The 11,183-nt window shown below is 48.4% G+C and overlaps 1 protein-coding gene across 1 annotated transcript; it reads left to right on the forward strand.

The window, feature by feature from the left end:
• The first annotated feature begins 7,033 nt into the window (after positions 1 to 7,033).
• Positions 7,034 to 8,026, forward strand: LOC139360300 (olfactory receptor 10H5). Its single transcript, XM_071087004.1, has one exon. It carries the CDS (start codon positions 7,037 to 7,039, stop codon positions 7,991 to 7,993), a length of 957 nt encoding a protein of 318 aa, XP_070943105.1. The 5' UTR covers positions 7,034 to 7,036; the 3' UTR covers positions 7,994 to 8,026.
• The last annotated feature ends 3,157 nt before the right edge of the window (positions 8,027 to 11,183 follow it).

Raw genomic sequence — 11,183 nt, forward strand, 5'->3', positions numbered from 1 at the left:
AGGCGTGAGCCACCACACCTGGCCTCCAATTCACTAATTCTCTCTTCAATTCTGTCTGACATGCATTAAACTTCTCCTGGGATACTAATATTATATTTTTGGTTCTAAAAAGTTATATTTCTTTTTTTTTTCCAAATCAACCATGCCACTCTTTACAATGCCTTATTTATTCCTTGAAGATATTTCCAAAATTGCATTTCATTATTTAAACTTAGTAAGCAATATTGTTTCATAGTCCCTGCCTGATAATTCCAATATCTGAAGTCTTTGTTGGACTGTTTCTGGAGCTATGGGGAAGTGGGAGATTCTGAAGGTATTGATGCCTGGGTCGTGATGCATCCTGTCAAGTTTATGGGGAGGAAGAGGCAGAGCTGGAGCTCTTGGCTCCTCCACTCAATCTGGGCTTGCTGCAGGAGCCTGCCGTGTGACCTTGGCCTTGTTCCCTGCCCTCTGTGGGCTTTGTGTTCCCAGAGGCGACCATGAAGGATGCTTCTTCTGAGGACCACACCTCTGTATTTCTCCAGATCTTTTTCCTGATATTCGCTGAGAAGAGACACCATCCTGGGAAACATCACCCAGAGTCCAGTTCCATTTTTCCAAAATGCTTGGAACTGGGGCAGCCCAGCCCAGCCTCGCTAGCTGCAGGGGGTGGTGGTGGTGTCGGGGGGTTGATGATGAGATCTTTAGGGAGGAGGTGATGTAAAAACTGAGACCTCAAATGAGAACAGGACTGAGACAGGTGACAGTGAGTAGTAGTGGAAGGAGTACCAGGCAGGAGGGAGGGAGGAAAGATGGAAGAAGGGAAGAAGAGAGGAAGGAAGGAAGAGAAGGAAGAAAGGAGGGAGGGAAGGAGCAAACGAGGGAGGGAGGCAGGAATGGAGAGGGCATTCCCAAGGCCCCCCGCCTCCCTCCTTGGACTTCGATTCCCCTGCATCCTGCATCCCAGGCAGGCTCCTCAAGACACCTCTGGGAACCTGCCACTGGGGAAGACGCCTGCAGAGATAAAGCTCTCGCCCTGGGTGCACTGTGTCCAGGGCCATTGCAGGCCTGGCTGCAAGGCGTCCCTAAAGGTCTCTGATGAAGGTAAGTGGAGTCCTCTATTTCCAAAGCTGCTTTCCAGGATGAAGTGGCAAGAGTACTGGGAGGTGGAAGGGAGAAGGCAAGAGAAGCAGGGAAAATTGGAACAGAGGGAGGCACAGGTTTGGGAAAAGAAACGAGAGGGAGCATGGGATGATATGGAGTAGGGGTTCTATAGCCTCAGCCACCTGGCTTCAGGCTGGGTCGGCCTGTCCTCACTCCAGATCCCCCACAGAGTTCACCTACTGCCCAGAGCGGCCCCCTTTCCACAGCAGTTGTGGCCACCAGGGTCTATGCTGCTGTGGGGAGTGGTCTCTGTACTAAGTTGTGAAGGAGGGTGGTTCTGAGCCAGGAGGGCGACACTGAGTGTGCATGCACATGGGTGCACTTAGGCATCACCTATGTATGCTCCTGCCTTCATCGTGTGTGTGTGTGTGTGTGTGTGTGTGTGTGTGTGTGTGTGTGTGCAGTTGCGTGTGCTTGTATGGGATTATTGTAGCTGTCATTTCGAAGTGCCACAAACCTTGTGGCTTAAAACAAGATAAATGCATTCTTGCACAGTTCTGGAGGCTAGAAGTCTGAAATCAAGATGTCTACAAAGTTATACTCCCTCTGAAGATTCTAAGGAAGACGCTTCCCTGCCTCTTCCAGATTCTGGGTACTCCAGGCATTGATTGATTTGTAGTTGCATCGCTCCAATCTCTGCCTCTCTCTTCATGTGACCTTCTCTCTGTGTGTCCTCCCCTCTTCTTCAAAGGGCACCAGTCATTGGATTTAGGAAGCAACCTTATTTGGAATAATCTCATTTTTATTTTTTTTATTATTATTTTCAGGACAGGGTCTCACTCTGTCACTCAGGTTGGAGTGCAGTGGCACCATCACAGCTCACTGCAGTCACAACCTCCCAGGCTCAATTGATCCTCCCACCTTGGCCTCCCAAGCGGCTGGGACCACAGGCATGCATCACCACACCCAGCTAATTTTTGTAGAGATGGGGTTTTGCCATGTAGCTCAGGCTGGTCTCGAACTCCCGGACTTAAGCGATCTTCCCGCCTTGGTCTCCCACAGTGCTGGGATTACAGGTGGGAGCCACCACACCCACCCAATCTCATTTCTGGATCCTTACCTTAATGACATCTGTAAAAGACCCTATTGCCACCTAAGGTCACATTCTTTTAGTTTAGTTTAGTTTAGTTTAGCTTAGTTTCAGGGTACATGTGCAGGATGTGCAGGTCTGTTACACAGGCAAATGTGTGCCATGGTGCTTTGCTGTACCTATCAACCCATCACCTAGGTATTAAGCCCAGCACACATTAGCTAGTTTTCTGATGCTCTCCCCACCCTTGCCCTACCCCAGCAGGTTCCAGTGTGTGTTATTCCCCTCCCTGTGTCCAAAGGTCACATTCTGAGGTTCTGGGTGAACATGAGTTTTGGAGGGACATGATTCAACACACACAGTGCCCTCACCATGGGATGGCTGTGTGTCCCCAGTTTATTCCAGCCCCAGATGAGCACCAGGCACTTGGCAAGGGCTCCGTAGGTGTGTGCAGTATGAGCACTGGTGTCTCTGGTTCTGGCTGGGGGTGTCACTGCCAGTGTGCATTTCAGAGCCAGCGCGACTGTGTGGCATTGCTCAGATCTGTCTGCCTTTGCATCTGTGTGTCCAGTTATATGATTAAGTGCATAAGCAGAAAGAGCTGGATGAGTGGAATTGTGTCTCCTTTGAGGAGGGAGGGCACTGGAGCAGGGTCTGGGAGCCTACGTGTGTGCCAGCCTGGGGTTCTGCGTGTGCACCAGCCTGGGGTTCCACATGTGCAGCAGTCTGAGGTTCTGCCCGGGAGCCCTCAGCCGGGAGGAGGGCCCTGACCTTCCTCCTTCCCTAGGTCTAGACTTGGGCAGGGGAGTTGGAGAGCCCCCTTGGAGATTTCTGCCAAGGTGCTGTTCTGGGAAAGAATGGGACAGAAAGTGCCAGAGGGAGACAGGGAGCTGAGAGAGCCCTTTCTGTATTTTTTTTTTTTTTTTTTTTTTGGAGACAGGGTCTCACTCTGTCACCCAGGCTGGAATGTACTGGCATGAACATGGCTCACTGCAGCCTCGAATTCCTGTACTCAAGCAATCCTCCCCCCTCAGCCTCCTGAGTAGCTGGAACTACAGGTATACATCACCATGCCTGGCTAATTTAAAAACAATTTTTGGGGTAAAGACATAATCTCACTATGTTGCCCAGACTGGTCTCAAACTCCTGGCCTCGAGCGATCCTCCCTGCTCAGCCTCCAAAAGTGCTGGGATTATAGATGTGAGCCACTGGGCCTGTCCTCTTTCTGTAATTTTTAGTAATATTTGTGCATGTAGGAGCAGGGACCTTGGAGCCTGTTGGTAGCCAGTAGAGAGGAAGAGGTGAGCTGCATGAGGGAGGGAGTGCTGGAGGGTCAGGGGCATTTACAGTGACAGAAGGAAATTAGCCTGGAATGGGGTTAAAGCCCCGGACTGTCGCGGTGCCAATGTGGGTCACCTGGCGGGCAAGGAGGAGTGGCAACCAGCTCAGCAGACAGCAAACAGCAATGATGACGGAGGTTATCACAACAATGTTGGCTGGCAGCCTTGAGAAATGCGTGCTAAGCACTTGGCATCCCGTCCCCCAGGGAACCCCCAGGGCAGGTCTCTGGTTATCCCAGCATACAGTGAGAACCTGGGATTTGAACCATGGGTCTGCGTGACTCCACGACCTGGCTGTGTCTTAGAGAATTGTCTCTGGCTGTCAGAAGAGGGATGGGACAGAGGAGGGGAGACTGGTAAGCACCATTGACTGGGAGAGAGGGTGCGAGGCCAGAGCTGGGGTTGTGTCCATGTGATGGAGGGGCAGGGAGGTTCACAGATGGCAGGTGAGGGAGAGGAGGGATGAAGAAGAGGAGGGAGTTGAGACTGTGCTGCAGTTATTGGCTTGGCCGGCTGGGTCCCCTCCAGCCCACACATGCTACTTTTCTGTGTGGAATGATTGTTCCTAGCTTGAGCCAAATTGTCCATTTTCCAGGTAATATTCTGAGTCCTCCAACCACTGAGCTAACCTTGGCTCTGAGAGATAGTGACAATCTTCTAGGTAGGGCTAGGAGGAAGTGTAATATTGGGGTGAACCCAGGTCCCTGGTAAGTATTTGAAAACCTGCTATCAAAACAGTAGCTTTCTCATAGAAGTAAAAAGTAGGACAGAGGATACTAGAGGCTGGGAAGGGTAGGCAGAAGGGAGAGATAGGGAGAAATGGGCTAAAAGACACAAAATTACAAATAGAGGCTGGGGTGGTGGCTCACGCCTGTAATTCCAACACGTCGGGTGGCCGGCCGAGGCAGGCAGATCACTTGAGGACAGGAGTTCGAGACCAGCCTGGCCAACATGGCAAAATCTTGTCTCTACTAAAAACACAAAAATTAGCCGGGCGTGGTGGCGGGCGCCTGTAATCCCAGCTACTCGGCGGGCTGAGGCAGGAGAATCGTTTGAACCCAGGAGGCAGAGGTTGCAGTGAGCTGAGATCATGCCACTGCACTCCAGCCTGAGCAACAAGAGCAAAACTCCATCTCAAAACAAACAAACAAAAATAAGTAAATAAAAATAAAATTAAAAAACAGTAGGCTTCAGTTAGTCAAAGATATCTACATAATTATATAGATACCATACACACACATACACACACACAATTTTTGTTGGACTTAAACTGCAGATGTACTCCACAACTCCTCAATGATATTTTATCATCCTTATCTGATCATCATTGATATGCACAACAGGGGCGATTTCATTTTATTTATTCCCATTTATCATCATGTCTCACTTCTACTCCGCTTTCCTGCCCCCACCACAGACAGCTGTTCCAATTCATTCGAAGTGTATCCCTTTGTTTGCATGAATTCTTATTAAATTCTCCAGCCTGGGTGACTCGTTCTCAAAAAAAAAAAAAATCCTCTCTTTTAGCTTTTTTGAAAATATGCGATAAGTTACAATTAGCCATATTTACCCACCAGTGCCACAGATCTTACTAGAATTTTGCCAGTTTGTTGACTAATTCCCTCTTTATGTTCTAGGGCACAATTCATTTCATTTAGTTGTTATTTCTATTTTTCATTATCATTTTTGTTTGCTCTTCGCATTTTTTAATTTTCCTTTTATTCCAAAGATTATTCAGTGATATGTTACTGTGGCAATGTCACGTAATTCAACCTGATATTTATGTTCTAAATATATAGGTAGTTTTAAGGGTCCTCATCTTAGGAATTTCCAATTTTATTTCAGAATGCTCAGAAAACCTGGGTCTTTCTTACATTGGCACTTGCTACAATTTAACAGAACATAAGTCTGACCATCCATGCCTGTCCTCAAACTTAAATTCTTTGTTTGTTGGTTTCTTTGCTTTTGAGACAGGGTTGCACTCTGTCACCCAGGCTGGAGTGCGGTGGCGTGATCTCAGGTCCCTGCAACCTCTGCCTCCTGGGCTCAAGCAATTCTCCCGCCTCAGCCTCTCAAGTAGCTGGGATTACAGGTGCATGTCACCACACCCAGCTAATTTTTATATTTTTAGTAGAGGCGGAATTTCACCATGTTGGCCAGGCTGGTTTTGTACTCCTGACCTCAAGTGATCCACCCGCCTTGGCCTCCCAAAGTGCTGGGATTACAGGAGTTAGCTACCGTGCCCGGCCCTCAACCTTACATTCTTAAGTGTTTATTCCAGGCCCTGTGGCAGGTACATTATGAGCATAATCTTATTAAATCCTCATAACAACTCTGTCAATTTGGGATTATTATCAACTTTCTTTTAGGGATGAGAAAACTAAGGCTCACAACAATCAAGGGATCAACCACGGTCGCCTAGCTCTGAAGTGGGGATCCAACCCAGGTGTGGCTGAATAGAGTCCACTGGGACTTAAAAACAGGAAAGTTATTATTATTTTGTATCAGTATTACTATTTGTGAGGTTCTTACTATGGGCCAAGACTTGTGTAAAGCAAGTAAGATGCATGATCTTATTTAAACCTTAACAGTTTGTTTTTGTTTTTGTTTTATGAGATAGCATCTCGCTCTATCACCCAGGTTGAAGTGCAGTGGCTCAGTCATAGCTCACTGCAGCCTCTATCTCCCAGGCTCAATCGATCCCTCCCACCTCAGCCTCTCAACTAGCCAGGACCACAGACATGCAGCACCATGCGTGGGTCATTTTCTTATACTTTGTAGAGTTGGGGATCTTGCTATTTTGCCCAGGCTGGTCTCAAGCTCCTGGGCTCAAGTGATCCTCCTGCCTCAGTCTCTCACGTAGCTGGGACCACAGGCATGTGCCACCATGCCTGACTAATTTTATGTTTATTTTTATTTTGTAGAGATGGAGTTTCACTATGTTACCTAGGGTGGCCTCGAACTCCTGGCCTCAGGTGACCTCCTCTGCCTCAGCCTCCCGAAGTGATGAGATGACAGGTGTTAGCCATCATTCCCAGGCTAAACCTGAGCACATTATTATTAACCTATTTTTGGCCGGGTGCGGTGGCTCACGCCTGTAATCCCAACATTTTGGAAGGCCGAGGCAGGTGGATCACCTGAGGTCAGGAGTTCGAGACCAGTCTGGCCAACATGCTGAAACCCCGTCTCTACTAAAAATACAAAAATTACCTAGCGTGGTAGCACATGCCTGTAATCCCAGCTACTCTGGAGTCTGAGGCAGGAGAATCGCTTGAACCCAGGAGGCAGAGGTTGCAGTGAGCTGAGATCACACCACTGCACTCCAGCCTGGGCAACAGAGTGAGACCTCATCTCAAAAAATATAAATAAAAATAAATAACATATTTTTGCACATGGAGTAACCATGGCTTAGACAGATGAAGGAGGTGCTCTCAGATGTCCTCCCAGGTAGGAGTCACTAGACACCCCCATGCTCCTTAACCACTGGCTCTTTTTCCTCTCTCCCCAACTAGGCGTGGCCGCCATGCTGGGGCTAAACCACACCTCCACGTCTGAATTCATCCTCGTGGGCTTCTCCGCCTTCCCCGACCTCCAGCTGATGCTCTTCCTGCTGTTCCTGCTGATGTACCTGTTCACGCTGCTGGGCAACCTGCTCATCATGGCCACCGTCTGGAGCCAGCGCAGCCTCCACACGCCCATGTACCTCTTCCTGTGCGCCCTCTCCGTCTCCGAGATCCTCTACACCGTGGCCATCATCCCGCGAATGCTGGCCGACCTGCTGTCCGCGCAGCGCTCCATCGCCTTCCTGGCCTGTGCCAGTCAGATGTTCTTCTCCTTCAGCTTCGGCTTCACCCACTCCTTCCTGCTCACCGTCATGGGCTACGACCGCTACGTGGCCATCTGCCGCCCCCTGCGCTACAACGTGCTCATGAGCCCGCGGGGCGGCGCCTGCCTGGTGGGCTGCTCCTGGGCTGGTGGCTCAGTCATGGGGCTGGTGGTGACCACGGCCATTTTCCACCTCACCTTCTGTGGACCCAGTGAGATCCACCATTTCTTCTGCCACGTACCACCTCTGTTGAAGTTGGCCTGTGGAGACGATGTGCTGGTGGTGGCCAAAGGCGTGGGCTTGGTGTGTATCACGGCCCTGCTGGGCTGTTTTCTCCTCATCCTCCTCTCCTATGCCTTCATCGTGGCCGCCATCTTGAAGATCCCTTCTGCTGAAGGCCGGAACAAGGCCTTCTCCACCTGTGCCTCTCACGTCACTGTGGTGGTCGTGCACTATGGCTTTGCCTCTGTCATTTACCTGAAGCCCAAAGGTCCCCAGTCTCTGGAAGGTGACACCTTGATGGGCATCACCTACACGGTCCTCACGCCGTTCCTCAGCCCCATCATCTTCAGCCTCAGGAACAAGGAGCTGAAGGTTGCCATGGTCGCCATGAAGAAGACCTTCTTCGCCACACTCTTTCCACAGAATTGCTGAAATGGCTGGCTTTCTCTCAGGAGATGTAGTGAATGGGAACACTTCAGTCTTTCTCCTTTATTTCTTTTCCTTTCCTTCCTTCTTTCCTTCCTTCCTTTCTTCCTTCCTTCCTTCCTTCCTTCCTCCCTCCCTCCCTCCCTCCCTCCTTGTCTCCCTTTCTTCCTCCCTCCCTTCCTTCCTCCCTCCATCTCTCACTTCCTTTCTCCCTGCCTCCCTCCTTGCCTTCCTTCCATCCTTCCTCCCTCCCTCCCCCTTCCTTCTTATCTCCCTCCTTCCCTCTTTCCCTTCTCTCTGTCTCTTTCTGTTTCTATGCTTCTCTGTCTCTGTCACTCTCTTTCTCCCTCCTTGTTTTTCTTTTCTTTTCTTTTCTTTTCTTTTGTTCTCTTCTCTTCTCTTCTCTTCTCTTTTCTTTTCTTTTCTTTTGACAGAGTCTCGTTCTGTTGCCCAGGCTGGAGTGTAGTGGCACGATCTTGAGTCAATGCAACCTCTACCTCCTGGGTTCAAGCGATTCTCCTGCCTCAGCCTCCCAAGTAGCTGGGATTACAGGCACATGCCACCATGCTTGGCTAATTTTTGTATTTTTAGTAGAGACGGGGTTTCACCATGTTGGCCAGACTGGTCTTGAACTCCTGACCTCAGGCGATCTGCCCATCTTGGCCTCCCAAAGTGGTGAGATTACAGGCATGAGTCACTACACCCAGCCCTGACTTTTTTATTATAGACATCCTAGTGGTTTCTTATTGCGGTTTTGGTTTGCATTTCTCCGATGACTCATGACAGGCTTTAGGTGCTTAACACCCATGAGTTCTTTTACTTCACAAAGAAGACAGGATTGCTAACTCCATTTCGTTTGTTTGTTGGTTGGTTTGTTTTAGACACGTCTTGCTCTGTTGCCCAAGCTGGAGTGCAGTAGTGCGATCATGGCTAAGTGCAGCGTCGACTTCTGGGCTCAAGCAATTCTCCCACCTCAGCCTCCAGAGAAGCTAGCACTGCAGACACATGCCCACCACAAGGGTAATTTTGTATTTTCTGTAGAGACAGGATCTCACTATGTTGCCCAGGCTAGTCTTGAACTCCTGGTCTCAAGCAATCCTGCCATTTCGGCCTCCCCAAATGCTGGGATTACAGGCATGAGCCGTGACACCAGCCAAGTTCTATTTTGAAGATAAGGAAGCTAAGTTATAAAGAGATTAAGTTAATTATCTAAAGGTTTCATCACTGATGTGGAAAAGCTAGAATTGAACCTATTCTTTAAATTAGAGCTGGGGGTAAGAAGTAGACATTTCTCAGGGCCTGTGAAGAGGGGAAGTCAGGATGTTCCAGAAAGAGAGGAAGAGCTGGATTGAAAACAAGAGGCAAATTCTAGCTAGCACCGATGGAGTGAGCCCAGAACTAGAAATACGCTGTCTTCGTGGGTTTAGGAAGAATCACCCAGTGTCAGAGAATTACGGATACACTATGAGTTTGGCCAAACTGGCTTTAGTACTTCTGTGTTTAATTTTTTTAGTAGACATGTTAATATGAAAGAGAGTGTCACATTCAAATATTAAATTGGGCCAGGCGTAGTGCCTCACATCTGTAATTCCAAAACTTTGGGAGGCCATGGCAGGAGGATCACTGGAGCCTGGGAGTTCGAGACCAGCCTGGGCAACAAAGTGAAACCCTATCTCTACAAAAAAAATCAAAAAATTAGCTAGACATGGCTGCATGTGCCTGTAGTACCAGCTACTCAAGAGGCTGAGGTGGGAGGATTGTTTGAGCCCAGGAGGACAAGACTGCAATGAGCAGTAATTGTGCCACTGCACTCCAGCCTGAGTAACAGAGTAAGACCTGGTCTCGAAAAAAAAAAAATAATTAAACTCTTTGAAAAAAAAAATCTACCTGAGTTGTATTAGAAGTTCCAGGGCACTTAACTACTAATATCTAGGGGGCATTCTTTGCCTCCCCTATAAAATGCAAAGGGATCCCAAATGTTAAACTCCACCCCCATCACGTGGAGTTGTCATGGACAAGAGAATGTTTATACCCTGCTTATACCCCACATGTCCTGGGGTGTAGCTTGTGCTTTCTAGCTGGTCATGGTTCTGAAGATACCTTGGAATAGGCTGGGAAACAGGTAAAAATCAGACTGCGTGAGTTTGAAAGAGTGCAGGAAATGTGGCTTCTGGGTTATATCCAAGATGTGTCATTGTGGTTCCCTGTGGTGATCAGAAAAGCAAGCCAGCTTGCTGTAGTTTGGTTAACCAATGTCCATGCATTCCGAAATTAAAATAAGCTTTGTGATTACTCCTTCACTTTATTTAGTAGTAGCCCTTGTGTAAATTTAAAACAACCAAAGAAGTTGGGCTTAGTGTTGTTTTTATACATGGCATATTCTAGACCCCAAGGGCCAGGTCAGGGTGAGGAAGGTGAGGAAGAGACCTCACCTCCTTTAAACATTATTTAAAATGTTGACATTTTGTTCACCGTAGATTTGTTTGCATTCATTTTGGTTTTTTAAAATATTGCATTAGGCTGGGTGTGGTGGCTCACTCCTATAATCCCAGCACTTTGGGAAGTCGAGACAGACAGATCATTTGAGGTCAGGAGTCCGAGACCAGCCTGGCCAACATGGTGAAACCCCATCTCTACTAAAAATACAAAAATCAGCTGGGTGTGGTGCCCGCATGTGGTCCCAGCTACTTGGGAGGCCGAGGCAGGAGAATTGCTTTAACCAGGGAGACAGATGTTGCAGTGAGTCAAGATAGCGCCACTGCACTCCAGCCTGGGCGACCGAGTGACACTTCATCTAAAAAAAAAAAAAAAAAAAAAACATAAATATAATTTATCTTGATTGTTGAATTTTTTGGTGGCCCCTTACATCAGGTGTTCAAAGTGACTGCCTTATCTCCCCACAAATTAAAAACAAAATGCTTGCATTTTTCCCTCAAAAGACTAAAAAATAGAAGCCATCATTAATTTAAAATAGGATTAAGTGCCAAAAGTTCAGTGAAAACACAGCAGGTCCGGGGGTGACAACTCCCCATGCCCCAGGGGTGGAGACAGCCCCTCTCTGTCTGCTAGCTTTGGCCAGTCCCCCTCCCCTGGGACCCTGTCCTCGTCTCCCCCCATTTATCAGCCTTCACTTTCTGAAGTCCCACACCTCCTGCCTTCCTCACTGTTTGCCCAGCCTTGATAATGGTCCCCTCTG

The sequence above is a fragment of the Macaca nemestrina genome, chromosome 20, assembly GCF_043159975.1.
Source record: "Macaca nemestrina isolate mMacNem1 chromosome 20, mMacNem.hap1, whole genome shotgun sequence".
Taxonomy (NCBI): domain Eukaryota; kingdom Metazoa; phylum Chordata; class Mammalia; order Primates; family Cercopithecidae; genus Macaca; species Macaca nemestrina.